This window comes from Pseudophryne corroboree, chromosome 1 (assembly GCF_028390025.1).
Source record: "Pseudophryne corroboree isolate aPseCor3 chromosome 1, aPseCor3.hap2, whole genome shotgun sequence".
NCBI classification, from domain to species: Eukaryota; Metazoa; Chordata; class Amphibia; order Anura; family Myobatrachidae; genus Pseudophryne; species Pseudophryne corroboree.
The window spans coordinates 382,143,972-382,162,714 of NC_086444.1; the positions used below are offsets into that span (position 1 = coordinate 382,143,972).

Below are 18,743 nucleotides of genomic sequence, written 5' to 3' on the forward strand. Positions count from 1 at the left end.
GGCTGAAGACTCCTGTCTTCATTAAGGTAGCGCACAGCACCGCAGCTGTGCGCCATTGCTCCCAGCACACTTACACACTCCGGTCACTGTAGGATGCAGGGCGCTGGGGGGGAGCGCCCTGGGCTGCAATTGTGGTACCTTTTGGCATAAAAATACATATATACAGTCTGGCACTGTATATATGTAAAAACCCCCGCCATTTTTTTACACAGAAAGCGGGACAGAAGCCCGCCACTGAGGGGGCGGGGCCTTCTTCCTCAGCACACCAGCGCCATTTTTTCTTCACAGCTCCGCTGGAAGCAGCTCCCCAGGCTCTCCCCTGCAGTATCCAGGTACAAGACGGGTTAAAAAGAGATGGGGGGGGCACATAAATTTAGGCGCAAATAAGACTTATAAAGCAGCTATTGGGTAAATCACTTATTGTCAGTTAAAATCCCTGTGTTATATAGCGCTGTGGTGTGTGCTGGCATACTCTCTCTCTCTGTCTCCCCAAAGGACTTTGTGGGGTCCTGTCCTCAGTCTGAGCATTCCCTGTGTGTGTGCGGTGTGTCGGTACGGCTGTGTCGACATGTTTGATGAGGAAGGTTACGTGGAGGCGGAGCAAGGGCAGATAAGTGTGGTGTCGCCCCCGACACCTGATTGGATGGATATGTGGAAGGTCTTAAATGACCATGTAAACTCCTTACATAAAAGGTTTGATGACGCTGCAGCCTTGGGACAGCCGGGGTCTCAGCCCGCGCCTGCCCAGGCGACTCAGAAACCGTCAGGGGCTCATAAACGCCCTCTATCTCAGATGGTTGACACAGATGTCGACACGGAGTCCGACTCCAGTGTCGACGATGATGAGGCACATTTACAGAGGCGGAGCCAGGTGCGGTAGGGGCGCGTCTCCGAAACTTCAGCAGCCAGTGGGTTCGCTCACAGGTGGATCTCTGGGCTATACAAATTGTATCTCAGGGATACAAGCTGGAATTCGAAGCGACTCCCCCCCGCCGCTACCTCAAATCAGCCTTGCCAGCTTCCCCCGTGGAAAGGGAGGTAGTGCTGGCGGCAATTCACAAGCTGTACCTCCAGCAAGTGATTGTCAGGGTCCCCCTCCTTCAACAGGGAAGGGGTTACTATTCCACAATGTTTGTGGTACCGAAACCCATTTACCCACCTCACCAGGAGTACCTCAGATTTGTGGTACAGAACTGTCATTACCAGTTCCAGACGTTGCCGTTTGGCCTGTCCACGGCACCGAGAATATTTACCAAGGTAATGGCCGAAATGATGATACTCCTTCGGCAGAAGGGAGTTATAATTATCCCGTACTTGGACGATCTCCTCATAAAGGCGAGGTCCAGGGAGCAGTTGTTGATCAGCATAGCACTCTCTCAGGAAGTGTTGCAACAGCACGGCTGGATTCTGAATGTTCCAAAGTCGCAGTTGATTCCTACGACGCGTCTGCTTTTCCTGGGCATGATTCTGGACACAGAACAGAAGAAGGTGTTTCTCCCGGTGGAGAAGGCCCAGGAACTAGCATCTCTGGTCAGGGACCTCCTGAAACCAAAACAGGTATCGGTGCATCGCTGCACGCGAGTCCTGGGAAAGATGGTGGCTTCATACGAAGCCATTCCCTTTGGCAGGTTCCATGCGAGGATCTTTCAGTGGGATCTGTTAGACAAGTGGTCCGGATCGCATCTTCAGATGCATCGGCTGATCACCCTGTCCCCGAGGGCCAGGGTGTCTCTTCTGTGGTGGCTGCAGAGTGCTCACCTTCTCGAGGGCCGCAGGTTCGGCATACAGAACTGGGTCCTGGTGACCACGGATGCAAGCCTCCGAGGATGGGGGGCAGTCACTCAGGGAAGAAACTTCCAAGGGCTGTGGTCAAGTCTGGAGACTTCTCTACACATAAATATACTGGAATTAAGGGCCATTTACAACGCCCTGAGTCAAGCAGAGCCCTTGCTTCGAAACCGGCCAGTGCTGATTCAGTCAGACAACATCACGGCGGTCGCCCATGTGAACCGCCAGGGCGGCACAAGAAGCAGGATGGCAATGACGGAAGCCACAAAGATTCTTCGATGGGTGGAGAATCACGTGCAAGCACTGTCAGCAGTGTTCATTCCGGGAGTGGACAACTGGGAAGCAGACTTCCTCAGCAGACACTACCTCCACCCGGGAGTGTGGGGACTTCATCAAGAAGTCTTCCAACTGATTGCAAACCGATGGGAACTGCCACAGGTGGACATGATGGCGTCCCGCCTCAACAAAAAGCTAAAAAGATATTGCGCCAGGTCAAGGGACCCACAGGCGATAGCTGTGGACGCCCTAGTGACACCGTGGGTGTACCAGTCGGTATATGTGTTTCCTCCTCTTCCTCTCATACCCAAGGTACTGAGAATAGTAAGAAAGAGAGGAATAAGAACAATACTCATTGTTCCGGATTGGCCAAAAAGGACTTGGTACCCGGAACTGCAAGAAATGTTCACAGAGGACCCATGGCCTCTGCCTCTCAGACAGGACCTGCTGCAACAAGGGCCCTGTCTGTTCCAAGACTTACCGCGGCTGTGTTTGACGGCATGGCGGTTGAACGCCGGATCCTAGCGGAAAAAGGCATTCCGGATGAAGTTATTCCTACGCTGATAAAGGCTAGGAAAGACGTGACAGCAAAGCATTATCACCGTATATGGCGAAAATATGTTGCTTGGTGTGAGGCCAGGAAGGCCCCTAAAGAGGAATTCCAGCTGGGTCGTTTCCTGCACTTCCTACAGTCAGGGGTGACTATGGGCCTAAAATTGGGGTCCATAAAGGTCCAGATTTCGTCCCTCTCCATTTTCTTTCAAAAAGAACTGGCTTCACTGCCTGAGGTTCAGACGTCTGTTAAGGGAGTGCTGCATATTCAGCCCCCTTTTGTGCCACCAGTGGCACCCTGGGATCTTAACGTTGTGTTGGATTTCCTGAAATCCCACTGGTTTGAGCCACTTAGGACCGTGGAACTAAAGTATCTCACGTGGAAAGTGGTCATGCTGTTGGCCTTAGCTTCGGCTAGGCGTGTGTCGGAATTGGCGGCTTTGTCATGTAAAAGCCCATATCTGATCTTCCATATGGACAGGGCAGAATTGAGGACTCGTCCCCAATTTCTCCCAAAGGTGGTATCATCGTTTCATTTGAACCAACCTATTGTGGTGCCTGCGGCTACTCGGGACTTGGAGGACTCCAAGTTACTGTACGTAGTCAGGGCTCTGAAAATATATGTTTCCAGAACGGCTGGAGTCAGGAAGACTGACTCGCTGTTTATCCTGCATGCACCCAACAAGCTGGGTGCTCCTGCTTCAAAGCAAACTATTGCGCGCTGGATCTGTGGCACGATTCAGCTAGCTCATTCTGCGGCTGGATTGCCGCATCCAAAATCAGTAAAAGCCCATTCCACAAGGAAGGTGGGCTCTTCTTGGGCGGCTGCCCGAGGGGTCTCGGCTTTACAGCTTTGCCGAGCGGCTACTTGGTCGGGTTCAAACACATTTGCAAAGTTCTACAAGTTTGATACCCTGGCTGAGGAGGACCTTGTGTTTGCTCATTCGGTGCTGCAGAGTCATCCGCACTCTCCCGCCCGTTTGGGAGCTTTGGTATAATCCCCATGGTCCTTACGGAGTTCCCAGCATCCACTAGGACGTCAGAGAAAATAAGAATTTACTCACCTGTAATTCTATTTCTCGTAGTCCGTAGTGGATGCTGGGCGCCCGTCCCAAGTGCGGACTTTCTGCAATACGTGTATATAGTTATTGCTTAAATAAGGGTTATTGTTATGAGCCATCCGTTGAGTGAGGCTCAGTTGTTGTTCATACTGTTAACTGGGTAAGGTTATCACAAGTTGTACGGTGTGATTGGTGTGGCTGGTATGAGTCTTACCCTGGATTCCAAAAATCCTTTCCTTGTAATGTCAGCTCTTCCGGGCACAGTTTCCCTAACTGAGGTCTGGAGGAGGGGCATAGAGGGAGGAGCCAGTGCACACCAGATAGTACCTAATCTTTTCTTTAGAGTGCCCAGTCTCCTGCGGAGCCCGTCTATTCCCAATGGTCCTTACGGAGTTCCCAGCATCCACTACGGACTACGAGAAATAGAATTACCGGTGAGTAAATTCTTATTTTTGCAGGTCTCCTCACAGAATTGCAAGTGAAATAATTAGCTCCACTTGTGGATCTTTTAAAATGTATCATGAGTAATGATGACACCTGTGCAACTGCTAGGTGATCTGAGAAACGTGAACTGTGTGGGGTGCTGAGGACAGAGTTTGAGAACCACTGTGCTAGAGGGTCTAATGGCTATAATTACAAAACAGCTGCTTTTAATAAACAGCAGTTATTCGGTGGGCTTTACACTGAATATTAGCTCGGCTTTAAATTTTAGGTTCAATCAGCTGAGAAGCGACAGCTTGGTAAATATAGCTCTATGCAGCCAGACATGCTATCCTTTTTCTGAAGGCTTAAGATTTTTCCCCTACACAATAAGGTTTACCACGTAAGGACTAGATAGTTGTAATGGCATCTAACATGCATAAGAATAGTAATTTTAATCTTCGCGTGATCAATACTAGAAAACAGCGACTGTTCCTGGAAATTAGGGCACCTAATCATGTCATTGTGGTTTGTAGGTGAACTGTTTGGTTTAAATAATCCTGTAGTAGAGATCAATTCATGTATGAGGTTTGTGTGAGGTCAGCAGGCTTGTGGAAAACCAATAAATATTTAATAAAGTAGAAAAAAGACAGGTGATTTTAATTGTGATTGAACCTTTCCAGGAGAAGTCAATTAAGTTCATTACTTGATTTAACTATTCTTCTAGTTGCTGGAAATTTATGTTGGTGACTGTTGTACTAAGGTGGTTTTTGGATTTCATTCTATGCGAGGATGTGATACCACAATACTTCTGTACTTCCTTTGTATTCTGCTTGCAGTAGAGCAGTGGTTCTCAAACTCTGTCCTCATTACCCCACACAGTGCATGTTTTACAGGTGACCCAGCAGGTACACAGGTGTTTTCATTAGTCACTGACACATTTTAAAAGGTCCGCAGGTGGAGTTAATTATTTCACTTGTGATTCTGTGATGAGACCTGCAAAACATGCACTGTGTGGGGTCCTGAGGACCGAGTTTGAGAACCTGTGCAGTAGAGGGTGAGGAAAGCATGCAGTGTGCACAAACAATTGCCATGCAGGATTTTTAAAATGGCAATGCACTTTGGGTTTTTTTACATAAACCAATAGTGTCATTTTGTTAAACATAGTTTTAAAGTATGCTGCATTTAAGACTACTGTAGGAGAGGACGAAGGGGCTATGGTAAATAATTCTGTTTATCCAATCTTTCTAATGCAGTGCTGCCTTGTTCTTTATCCATTTGCTCCTGAGTAAAAAAAGAAGACTGTAGATCCAAATAAAGTTTGTCTTCCCTTACAGGACAGCCTAGTGGAGCTAGGAATTGCTACGAAAGATGAAAGTCATAACTGGTTCACGGGTGAAAGTCTTGGACTCTCGGGGTATGCTTCACTAATAAAATTCTACATTTTGAGGATGTAAAAATTTCAATATGTCGCATATATTCATTTCCTTTTATCATTTGGTCATAAAGGGGAAATGTAAACCATTCGTTCTGCACCTTCATTTATTATGACCTTCTCATGCTCAGTGTAATTTTACCTCTTCCCCAGGGACACTTCTAATCCTGATTCAACATCTATAGAATACCGGACTATTTTCCAATGTCATTTATCTTTTAACTCTGCATTGTCTGCACGCGCCATACTGCAATACAGTGAACAGTGTTTCTCCAACATGTCCTAGGGCCTCCACAGCTCTATGTGTTCTGTGTATTTCCTGGAGCATAGGTGGACTAACCAGTGATTCTACAAATATATAGTATGTTCACCAGTGCTCCTGGGAGCAGTGCCTCAGAACATGCATTGCTGCTGGAGTTGAGTTGAGAACCACTGGAGTAGACACATGTCTCTTAAATGGAAGCACTGCATCCAAACACGGGACACCTATTGTAAGGGTGAGAAGTGCAACCATTATACAGTCCAAATTTCCATGTTGCTGCGTCAGCAAATTCTTAATGTCATGCTGTTGCTGATGTCATGCTTCTTAATGAATTCTATTAACTGTACTACTGTTTGTTGTACAATGTACCACGGGTTTACATAATGGGACAATTTATTCTCAGCTATATGCAAGGGGATGTAGTTATGTGACCGGTGGTCAGGAGACCGCTGGTCACATTACCAATGGCATGCCGACTAACGGGGAATATTCCCACTCGTGGGTGTCCACGACACCCGTAGAGTGGGAATAGAACCTGTGGCGAGCTCAGCGAGCCCGCAAGGGGCTTGTTTGCGCTGCATTTGAGTAAAGAATCAGGAAGTGAAAGTGTTACTTATGACTTTTTGCTCATCATTACTGTTATTGAGGAACCTGCCACCTAGAGGGGTGGTATTCAGTATACCGGTTGGTGGGATCCCGGCGCACAGTATACCGGTGCCGGAATCCCGACACCCGACATACCGACACCTTTTCTCCCTCTTTGGGGTTCACGACCCCCCTGAATGGAGAATAGATAGCCGTGCCCGCAGCGTGGCGAGCATAGCAAGCCTGCAAGGGGCTCTTTAGCGCTCACCCCGCTTTCGGCAAGCCGGCGGTCGGGATCCCGGCGCCGGGAACCCGCCCGGCCACCGGCAACTCATACCACACCCACCTAGAGAGTAGTTAATTGAAAATAGACCCAAAAAAACAAACCTACCAACTGTCCCTATTCCAGCGGGACAGTACCGCTATTCAGACACTGTTCCGCTGTCCCATCTGCAGGCCACAGTGTCCAGCGGGCGAGTAGGGAGTTTGGAGAGGCCTTTGTTCACCAGTGCTCTGCACAGCAAAGCAGCGGGTAATCTCTGAATAGGTGTCATGCGCACGGCATCTAAACAGTGCAGGGAGGTGAGCCAGGGGGCTGCTCACGGTGCTTTGCCCCATGGCCCTAAATCCCATTTTCTAGGGTAGATTAGAGGACAAAAGTAAATGTACAGATGTGTCCCCATACACGTAGCCTCAATGCCATGTGGCACAAGCTGCCCAGAACAGTGAAGCATGGCAAATTTTTCTTTAAATTTGTGTCTTATTTGCAATGCAAATGTAGCGAAACAACACTCAATCTGTACCAGAGATGCTGGACTGCAACGTTAACCACACAGGAATTAATTTTCTACATGTACAAGTTTTCTGATAAAACACAATGGAACACGGCGTGAAATAAAGCCGCAAACACTGCATTGTACCACTTCGTATACCGATTCAGACTCATTCCCACAGAGCTGTAAAAGTGTGTTGCATATTAAATTTAATCATTGCAGTTCAGTTAAGCAGTTTTATTGCATCCGAATGTTTAATTTGTGCAACGAGAAGGGCTGTTTAGCGTGACTGAGGCAAAAATGTATGAGGACACATCTGTATGGTAGTTGTTTATAGCACATTTGTAGTAATAGCCAAGACCCCTAATGGAGCCTTCAATTGTATATTTTTTGTTTTGTCTTTTCCTCCTTGCTGGTTTTTTTTTGTTTTCTTTTTGAGAATTAACACACATCTTTAAAAACATTTTCATGGAATTGTACATTGTTGGGTTTTTGCCGTTTTTTTTTTTTTTTTTTTTAGAGAGAGAATTTAAATAGTTTTGTAGACGTTTTTCTAATAGTTTAGCTGTATTTAGGTTTTTATTGAAATAGCATTATATTTATTTATGTTTATTTACTTTCTTTGAAGCGTTTATTAAGGGTTAACATTTGGGGCTGTAAGCAGATTTTCCACTTTAGTATAAGAGATTTGGCTTCAAGGCCAATAACACAAGCTGGAATTTTCAAATAATTAACAGGCAAAAAGATGTCTTTAAGGAGAATATCTAAAATAAGACTACAGTACCAGCAAGTGAGAATAATTAGCATGCCTTAAACTGTGTGTAGCATTGTATGTATAATGATAAACCTTTGGCGTGGATTACATTTTGCTCGAAAATGTGTATGTATGTGTAAAACTTAATAGTAGAATTTCTTTATTACCGGTTTTTGCAGAGGTAATGGAAGTACTGGAATGTACAGTAGGTATCGCAGACATAAACTGGCCAGAGAGTAGCTGAAGTTATAATAATGAGTACACATAAGCTGAAGTCTGGGCTGGCTGAAGACCAGAATCTTCCAGGTCATAAGTGGATGATCAAAAGGCAGGCAGAGATCAAGTAAATCCAGTACACAAGCTGAAGGTCAAAGGCAAGCTGACTTCATACCAAATCCAAGTGCACAGGCTGAGTTCATAGCAGAAATCAAAAGTAAGTTGTGAAATAAAGCAGAGGACAAGGTCTGGAGCAGTAAGATAATTATCAGGCTACACAGTGTAGATACAGACGACAGCCTATGGATAACTACACAATACAGAGCGCATTCTAGAGCAGTAATTCCTAAACTCTCTCCTCAAGGCACACTAAAGTTGGGTACACACTAGAATGATGTCGGCACAAAATGCCATTTTGTAAAGCCATTTTGCCTACATCGCTCAGTGTGTATGCATGATTGCGCGCTAGCGATGGACGCTTGGTTCTATGTGCTGCACATAAAACCAAGCGTTGTCACTAGTGTCCTGTATTATGCTAATGGAGGACGGAACATGTTTGTTCCGACCTTCATTAGCATCGCCCCAGTGTGTACACAATGTAGGGCTGACGGGTATTCATTCCGATGTCTGAACAAATCCCTGTCGCTCTAGTGTGTTCCCACCTTAACAGTCAATGATATCAATGTTTGAGGGCATGTGACTTAATTAGTACAGATATGTGCTCTTACATATTTGCTCTGTGCGCTACAAGTCGCATTACACATAAACCGTGAGTGCTGTGTGACTCTGTAGCGCCTAGTGTCTTTTTTTAGGGTTTGTTTCAGCGAAAATGCTTCTTAGATGCACAGTAATATGTAATATGACACATAAGCAGCTTCTGATTAAAATGATATGCATATATTCTGTGTGTGACTGCAACTGTATTTGCATACAAAATGCTATGCTACAGTGTTTTCATGGAAAACACTGTAACGTAACATTTCAGATGCAGATAGAGACGCAATTACACACGGAATATAGGTACAGTATGCTGCATATCATGTTAATCCGCAGAAGCTGTTTATGCATCCTATTACATATTACTGTGCGTCTAAGACGCATTTTTGTGGGATAAACCGGAAAAAATGTTCTGCGCTATCAAGTCCCGACATGGCATGGCGCGACTTCAAGGGCTGTTTAGTTTGACTGCAGCAAGGATGTAAGAGGACACATATGTAACTCACTCTTTTCAATTTAACCATCTATACTCAACCATGGATAACCTTTAAAACATGGGTTGTTAGTCCGAGTTTTGGAACTACTATTCTAGTGAAATATATCTCTATGCATATAATAAAACTATAAGGGTTGTCTGTACATACAAAGGTTTTTTGGATTGCATTTTTACTTTTGTATAGCTTAGCGACCTAGAAAGAAACGGAAGTATGTATGATCTCAATGTAAGATCAGGGAGAGGAACAATTGAAGAAAAATGAGATGCTTGACTCTCCCCACACTGAAAGTTGGTGTTTCAATCATGGTTTTGCGGAACTTGGCTCCGCCCAAGTTATGCAGTGGAACCTGATTTAAAGTGACTGCTCTGCAGAGGAACCTAATTGAGGCAGAGATTCTAATGGAATGTGGCGCAGGTGAGCCTGTGTTTATACAATTTTCCTTTTCCGTTCAAGCGCCTGTAGTTTCCTGTAAGCATCTTCTTCGCTATGATGATCAGCAAGTCGCAAATGCTCAGGGCTGCAGGCGTAGATCTCAGGACCAGCTGCTTCTCCCAACTGCAGCTTTGCAAGGCTTGCTCACAAATTAGTAGCTCCAAGCATTTTTGTGTGTTAATCCCTGATGGAAAAACTGCAAATATTGTTTACAAAGACATTTTGTGATCAATGTGTAAAATATACATCACAATATTAGATTGCACTACTGTTTTTTGTAAAATAAGCTCAGCTGACGAATAACAGACATCTACGCGAGGGAAGTCATGGGCAAAGGCTAGTATATATGTCTGTATACAATACAGAAGACATCATAGTGACCAATAAATACAGATAGCTTTGTAATGTAGAATAAACAATACTTCCTGTGACTACCTTACAATACAGAGAGCATCTTAGTGACCACCATACAATGGGGGTGGAGAAGGGGGAGGGGAAGAACAGCAAGAATTGGAAAACCAAGGAATACTAAAGTAAGAAGGGAAAGGATACCAATGAATAGACAAATAAATAAGTATATTACTAACCTAAAATGTATGTTTGCAAATGCAAGAAGCCTTTCAGGCAAAATGTGGGAATTAGAAATGCTTGTAATGAAGGAACAATATGATGATATAGGTATCACGGAGACATGGTGGGATGATTCCCACAATTGGGTAGCTAACTAGGAGGGTTATACTCTTTTCAGGAGAGACAGGGCTATTAAAAGAGAGGGTGGTGTATGTCTTTATGTTAAACCATTTCTAAAACCATACTTAAAGGAGGGTATTTATGAGGGAACTGGAGAAATTGTGGAGACATTATGGGTTAATTTCTATGGGAAAGAAAAATACAAAAAAACTTAATCAATAGCAATGGCCTACTGTACTGTACTATATATGTATACTGTTGGTCACCAAAATGCTGCACTGTAATACTATATACTGCTCACAAAAATGCAGCACAGATATGGAATGGATACTTGCAGTGACACAGAGCTGCAAGATACAGCAATGGCCTACTGTACAGCTATATACTGTTGGTCACCAAAATGCTGCACTGTAATACTATATATACTGCTCACAAAAATGCATCACAGATATGGAATGGATACTTGCAGTGACACAGAGCTGCAAGATACAGCAATGGCCTACTGTACAACTATATACTGTTGGTCACCAAAATGCTGCACTGTAATACTATATATACTGCGCACAAAAATGCAGCACAGATATGGAATGGATACTGGCAGTGACACAGAGCTACAAGATACAGCAATGGCCTACTGTACAACTATATACTGTTGGTCACCAAAATGCTGCACTGTAATACTATATATACTACTCACAAAAATGCAGCACAGATATGGAATGGATACTTGCAGTGACACAGAGCTGCAAGATACAGCAATGGCCTACTGTACTGTACTACTATTATACTGGTGGTTCCCAGTCCCCACAATAAAGCACACTGAGCACAGATATTGCAGCACACTGAGCACAGATATGGAGCGTTTTCAGGCAGAGAACGTAGATATTTTCAGCACACTGAGCACAGATATTTGCAGAACACTGAGCACAGGTATTTGCAGCACACTGAGCACAGATTAGGGAGCTTTTCAGGGAGAGAACGCAGCCACATCCTCTCCGTTCAATCTCCAATGCACGAGTGAAAATGGCGGCAACGTGCGGCTCTTTATATAGAATACGAATCTCGCGAGAATCCGACAGCGGGATGATGACGTTCGGGTTAACCGAGCAAGGCGAGAAGATCCGAGGCTGCCTCGGAACCGTGTAAAATAGGTGAAGTTCGGGGGGGTTTTTATCTCGGAGAACCGAACCCGCTCATCTCTAGTACTAACAGTATAGCAGATTGCACCAAAATCAGGGCTACAGACTGCAGTCCACATCATTATCAATCGTGTACCAAACTCCCAAAACTTATGCTTTTGGGAGTTTGTCCTCTCTTGTTTACGCCACTCTCAAATGGAATAAACCGCTTTATGCATATGGAGTCATTCTCGCAGGAGAAGGATCTTGCGAACCCTCTCCCACAGTGAGGTAATTCCAACGGGGACAATCAGGCTTGTTTTTGGTGAAACTAAAAACTGTGAGCAAAAAGTAGTTCAGCAATGCTGCACAGATTACTTGCATAATAGTAGAGTGGCCAATTCAACATGCTGCTTAGTTTGTCATTGACTTTACTATCTGTCCTACTTATTAGTGATAATCTGCGCAGAGAACAAAGACTGAACTGACATTCATTCAGTGTGTTACAACAAATATACTGTGTGTGTGTGTGTATATACAGTATATGTGTGTGTGTATATATAATATACTATATAAAGTCACTTCTGTTATTAAACCTTAGTCAACCAGAGAAATATCCTTTTATCCTGGTTATTTTCTGAGTATTAAACCTTCAATATACTTTCCAAAATGTAACATTAGCTGCTGTTCACAAGTTGCTCTGAATACACACAATGCCTTTCTATAACCTGCTTTGTTGTTACATTGTCACCTTTAAGAATTGAGGTGCTTGAGAAAACACTCTGAGTGAATGGATGTTACTTGTACAGTCTCTAGGAAATCTTTTCTCTAGACCTGGAAGCTCAACAAATCAACGTAATCATATTATTGAACTGTGCTTGACTAAGATCAGAGCACCTTTATATCCCTAGCTCTACAGTGTGTCTCCCACTTGGTAGGAAGAGAACATCCACTCAGTATTTGGTCCATTTACAGTACAGGTTGAGTATCCCATATCCAAATACCGTATATACTCGAGTATAAGTCGACCCGAATATAAGCCGAGGCACCTAATTTTACCACAAAAACCTGGGAAAACTCATTGACTCGAGTATAAGCCTAGGGTGGGAAATGCAGCTCTAGCCGTACACAGCCCTCAGTGCCAGATATGCCCTCATACTGCCAGCTATGCCCCCACAGTGCCAGATAAGCCCCACAGTGCCAGATAAGCCCCACAGTGCCAGATAAGCCCCACGGTGCCAGATATGCCCTCATGCTGCCAGATATGCCCCACAGTGCCAGATATGCCCTCATGCTGTCAGATATGCCCCACAGTGCCAGATATGCCCCACAGTGCCAGATATGCTTTCATGCTGCCAGATATGCCCCACAGTGCCAGATATGCCCTCATGCTGCCAGATGTGCCCTCATGCTGCCAGATATGCCCTCATGCTGCCAGATATGCCCCACAGTGCCAGATATGCCCCTCATGCTGCCAGATATGCCCCTCATGCTGCCAGATATGCCCCTCATGCTGCCAGATATGCCCCACAGTGCCAGATATGCCCTCATGCTGCCAGATATGCCAGATGTGCCCTCATGCTGCCAGATATGCCCCACAGTGCCAGATATGCCCTCATGCTGCCAGATATGCCCCTCATGCTGCCAGATATGCCCTCATGCTGCCAGATATGCCCCACAGTGCCAGATATGCCCTCATGCTGTCAGATATGCCCCACAGTGCCAGATATGCCCCACAGTGCCAGATATGCTTTCATGCTGCCAGATATGCCCCACAGTGCCAGATATGCCCTCATGCTGCCAGATGTGCCCTCATGCTGCCAGATATGCCCTCATGCTGCCAGATATGCCCCACAGTGCCAGATATGCCCCTCATGCTGCCAGATATGCCCCTCATGCTGCCAGATATGCCCCTCATGCTGCCAGATATGCCCCACAGTGCCAGATATGCCCTCATGCTGCCAGATATGCCAGATGTGCCCTCATGCTGCCAGATATGCCCCACAGTGCCAGATATGCCCTCATGCTGCCAGATATGCCCCTCATGCTGCCAGATATGCCCCTCATGCTGCCAGATATGCCCCTCATGCTGCCAGATATGCCCCTCATGCTGCCAGATATGCCCCACAGTGCCAGATATGCCCCAGTACCAGATGTGCCCTCATGCTGCCAGATATGCCCCACTGTGCCAGATGTGCCCTCATGCTGCCAGATATGCCCCACAGTGCCAGGAAGGGTACATACCCTCCATCGCTCCCGCGTTGTCTTCTGAAGGAGGGACACGGAGGGCACAGCGCGCGGCTCTCCTGTGTCCCTCCTCGTCTCCGGCGGCGTGTGTGTATTAAATGAAGTGCCGGTTCGTGAGCCAATCAGAGCTCACGAACGGGCAGTTCATTTAACACACACACGCCGCCGGAGACGCAGGAGGGACACAGGAGAGTCGCGCTCTGTGCCCTCCGTGTCCCTCCTTCCACTGACTCGGGTATAAGCCGAGGGGGCTTTTTCAGCACAAAAAACGTGCTGAAAAAGTCTGCTTATACTCAAGTATATATGGTATTCCAAAATACGGAATATTCCGAAATATGGATTTTTTTGAGCGAGATAGTGAAACCTTTGTTTTCTGATGGCTCAATGTACACAAACTTTGTTTAATACACAAAGTTAGAAAAATATTGTATTAAATGACCTTCAGGTTGTGTGTATAAGGTGTATATGAAACATAAATGAATTGTGTGAATGTACACACACTTTGTTTAATGCACAAAGTCATAAAAAATATTGGCTAAAATTACCTTCAGGCTGTGTGTATAAGGTGTATATGAAACAAATGCATTCTGTGCTTAGACTTGGGTCTGGGACTGAGGGTCGACAGCACAAAGGTCGACACACCTTATGTCGACGACAATTGGTCGACACACCTTATGTCAACATGGACAAAAGGTCGACAGGAACAAGGTCGACATGGAAAAAGGTCGACATGAGGTTTTTTATGTTTTTTTGGTGTCGTTTTCTTCGTAGAATGACCGGGAACCCCAATTAGTGCAAGGCGTCCCCTCGCATGGCTCGCTTCGCTCGCCATGCTTCGGGCATGGTGCCTTCGCTCCGCTTCGCTCGGCACACTTTACCGTTCCAATCGTAGTCCACGTGGATCGTTAAGTATGAAAAGGTTCAAAAAAAAGAAAAAAATTGTGAAAAACTCATGTCGACCTTTTTCCATGTCGACCTTGTTCCTGTCGACCTTTTGTCCATGTCGACCTAAGGTGTGTCGACCACTTGGCGTTGACCTAAGGTGTGTCGACCTTTGTGCTGTCGACCTGGAGTACGGATACCATCTCATTATGGTATGCAGTTATTCCATAATACAGAAAAATCCGATATCCAAAATACTTCTGGTCCCAAGCATTTTGGATAAGGGATACTCAACCTGTATATACAATAACTAGTAGACAGGTCACTGCCTCCCACAAGATCAGCACATATCTCCTCAAATTCTTTACCAGGACAACATACTTTCCAACTGTGAGGAATCAAGTGGGATTGCTCCTCGAATCCTGAGTCGTGTCCGATTCCAGATTTGGGTGAGGTTTCCCTACAATGCTTTCGCATTGTGTTTTTACAGAGGGTAAGGATGATGGGAATGGGAAGTGCTGGGCATACTCCGAGGGATGGGTAGCTTGACCACACCACCTTCCTTTGCATGGCCACATTGTTCTAGCTACAAACAACTTACAGTTGGTGATTAGGCAACAAATAAGTATTTTCATGCTGTCACGAGCGTGAAAGGGTTCACATCCTACCAGTAACCCTGTATCAGCAACAGCTTTTTAAATTGAAATTATCGCAGTTTTTTTCTGTTTTTAAATGCTGTTAAGGTAGTGATTTTTTTTTTCCAGAAATGTGGTTTGGCCTCTCTATTTTATCAAAAATACTTCTAGGGATTGTTTATGAACTATGGAGATGGCAAAACTAATTTCTGAATTTTGTCTGTTCTTTCCGGCATAACGCAAACACTACTGGATGAATTTGGATCAAATTTTCACTTTTGTATAGCTTGGTGACCTAGAAAGAAATGTATGTACAGTGTGATCTAGACTGTTGACACTTGGGACGTGCAGGTTCCTCAAGACCAAAATTACTATATGTATCTGTGTATGCATGTATGTATGTATGTATGGGTGTGTGTATATATGTATGTATACGAGCCCGTCCCCGAGTCAGGCTCGGGTTTCCAAGCCTGACACTGAAACCAGAACAAGGCAAAACGTCATCATCCCGCTGACGGATTCTCGCGGGGTTTGGATTCCATAAAAGGAGCCGCGCGTCCCCGCCATTTTCACTCCGGCATTGGAGAGTGTAGAGAGAGGACGTGTCTTGTTCTGAATCTGTCCAGTCACAGTGCTTGTGTCCTCTGCTGCCATGTGTCCAGTGCTGCTGTATAGGGTGTTGTGTTGTGCTGCATCAGTTCAGGGTGGTGTATTGTGCTGCATCAGTCCAGTCACTGTGGTGGTGTCCTCTGCTGCCATATGTCCAGTGCTGCTGTATAATAAGTCCCTTACAGTGTTGCTGTGTTGTCCTGCATCAGACCAGTGGTAGTGTCCTGTGCATCAGTCAGTCCAGTGACCAGTCACAGGGGTGTCCTCTGCTGCCATATATCCAGTGCTGCTGTATAGGGTGCTGTGTTGTGCTGCATCAGTTCAGTGGTGGTGTATTGTGCTGCATCAGTCCAGTCACTGTGGTGGTGTCCTCAGCTGCCATATGTCCAGTGCTGCTGTATAATAAGTCCCTTGTATAATTACCTGTATTTTCCTGTATCAGACCAGTGCTAGTGTCCTGTGCATCATTCAGTCCAGTGACCATCACAGTGGTGGTGTCATCTGCTGCCATATGCCCAGTGATGCTGTATAATTATCTGTGTTGTCCTGCATCAGACCAGTGCTAGTGTCCTGTGCATCAGCCATCAGTCATTCCAGTGACCAGGCAGTCACAGTGGTATACGTTGCTGCTATATGTCCACTGCTACAGTATTATAATAATAGTAACAACAACAAGAAGTCCCTTACAGTGTTGCTGTGTTCTCCTGCATCAGACCAGTGGTAGTGTCCTGTGCATGAGTCATTCCTGTGCCGCATATTGTGTTATATAACTCCAGAAAAATAATGGAGAACAAAATTTGGAGGATAAATTAGGGAAAGATCAATAACCACTTCCTCCTAGTGCTGAAGCTGCTGCCACTAGCCATGACATAGACTATGAAATGCCATCAACGTCGTCTGCCAAGGCTGATGCCCAATGTGATGATAGAGGGCATGTAAAATTCAAAAAGCCAAAGTTCAGTAAAAAGACGCAAAAAAAGATATTGAAATGGTCTGAGGAGAAACGTAACCTTGCCAATATGCCATTTACGACACGGAGTGGCAAGGAACGGCTGAGGCCCTGGCCTATGTTCATGACTAGTGGTTCAGCTTCACATGACGATGGAAGCCCTCATCCTCCCACTACAAAAATTAAGAGTTAAGATGAAAAAAGCACAAAAAAGAACTGTGCGTTCTGAGATGGTGTCACAAATCCTCAAGGAGAGTCAGTGTGTCGGCGGTTGCCATGCATGACCTTCCCAACACTGGACGGGAAGAGGTGACTCCTTCCACTATTTGCGCGCCCTCTGCAATTGCTGGAAGGAGCACCCACAGTCCAGTTCCTGATATTGAAATTGAAGATGTCACTGTTGAAGTACACCAGGATGAGGATATGGGTGTTGCTGGCGCTGAGGAGGAAGTTGATGATGAGGATTCTGATGGTGATGTGGTTTGTTTAAGTCAGGCACCGTTGGAGACACCTGTTGTCTGTGGGATGAAGAAGCGCATTGTGATGCCTGGGCAAACTACCAAAAAAACCACCTCTTCGGTGTGGAATTATTTCTCCACAATTCCGGACAACAGGTGTCAAGCCGTGTGTTTCCTCTGCCAATCTGTAATAAGTAGGGGTAAGGATGTTACCCAGCTAGGAACATCCTCCCTTATACGTAACCTGCAGCGCATTCATCATAAGTCAGTGTCAAGTTGTGAAACTTTGGGTAAGAGCGTAAGCAGTCCACTGACACCTAAATCTCTTCTTCATCTTGTACCCAAGGTCCTGCAAGCCACACCACCAACTCCCTCAACGTCAACTTCCTCCTCAGCCATGAACGTCAGTAGTCCTGCAGGCCATTTCACTGTTTCCTAACCGGGATTCCTAGGGAGGATCCTTGAGTGGTACACCTACTGGTGCTCTTGCTGCCGCCGCTGCTGCTGGGAGTCGAACATCATCCAAGAGGCGAAGTCGGAAGACCACTTGTACTACTACAACTAAGCAATTGACTGTCCAACAGTCCTTTGTGAGGAAGATGAAATATGACAGCAGTCATCCTGTTGCAAAGCGGATAACTGAGGCCTTGACACTTATGTTGGTGTTAGACGTGCGTCCGGTATCCGCCATTAGTGCAGTGGGATTTAGACAATTGATGGAGGTATTGTGTCCCCGGTATCAAATCCCATCTAGATTCCACTTCACTAGGCAGACGATAATGAGAATGTACAAAGACGTCAGAAAAAGAGTCACCAGTGCCCTACAAAATGCGGTTGTATCCAGTGTCCACTTAACCACGGACATGTGGACAAGTGGAACAGGGCAGACTAAGTACTACATGACTGTGACAGCCCACTGGGTAGATATATGGCCTCCTGAAGCAACAACAGCAGCGGCAACAGTAGCAGCACCATGCAAATGCCAAATTGTTCCTAGGCAGACTACACTATGTATCACAGCTTTCTGTAAGAGGCACACAGCTGACAACCTTTTACGGAAACTGAGGGACATCATTGCAGAATGGCTTACCCCATTTAGACTCTCCTGGGGATTTGTGATATCGGACAACGCCACTGATATTGTGTGTGCATTACACCTGGGCAAATTCCAGCACATCCCATGTTTTGCACATACAATTAATTTGGTGGTGCAGAATTTTTTGAAAAATGACAGGGGTGTACAGGAGATGCTGTCAGTGGCCCGAAAAATTGCGGGCCGCTTTTGACAATCTGCCACCGCGTGCCGAAGACTGGAGTGCCAGCAAACACTCCTGAACCTGCCCTGCCATCAACTGAAGCAAGAGGTGGAATTCGACACTCTATATGC

General features: G+C 45.6%; 1 protein-coding gene across 1 annotated transcript in view; it reads left to right on the forward strand.

The window, feature by feature from the left end:
* PRODH (proline dehydrogenase 1) overlaps nt 1-18,743 on the forward strand; it is a 231,562-nt gene that overhangs the window by 166,075 nt on the left and 46,744 nt on the right. The window contains exon 7 of the mRNA XM_063913160.1: nt 5,435-5,514. Coding sequence (XP_063769230.1) covers nt 5,435-5,514 — 80 coding nt within the window. The remainder of the gene's footprint in view (nt 1-5,434; nt 5,515-18,743) is intronic.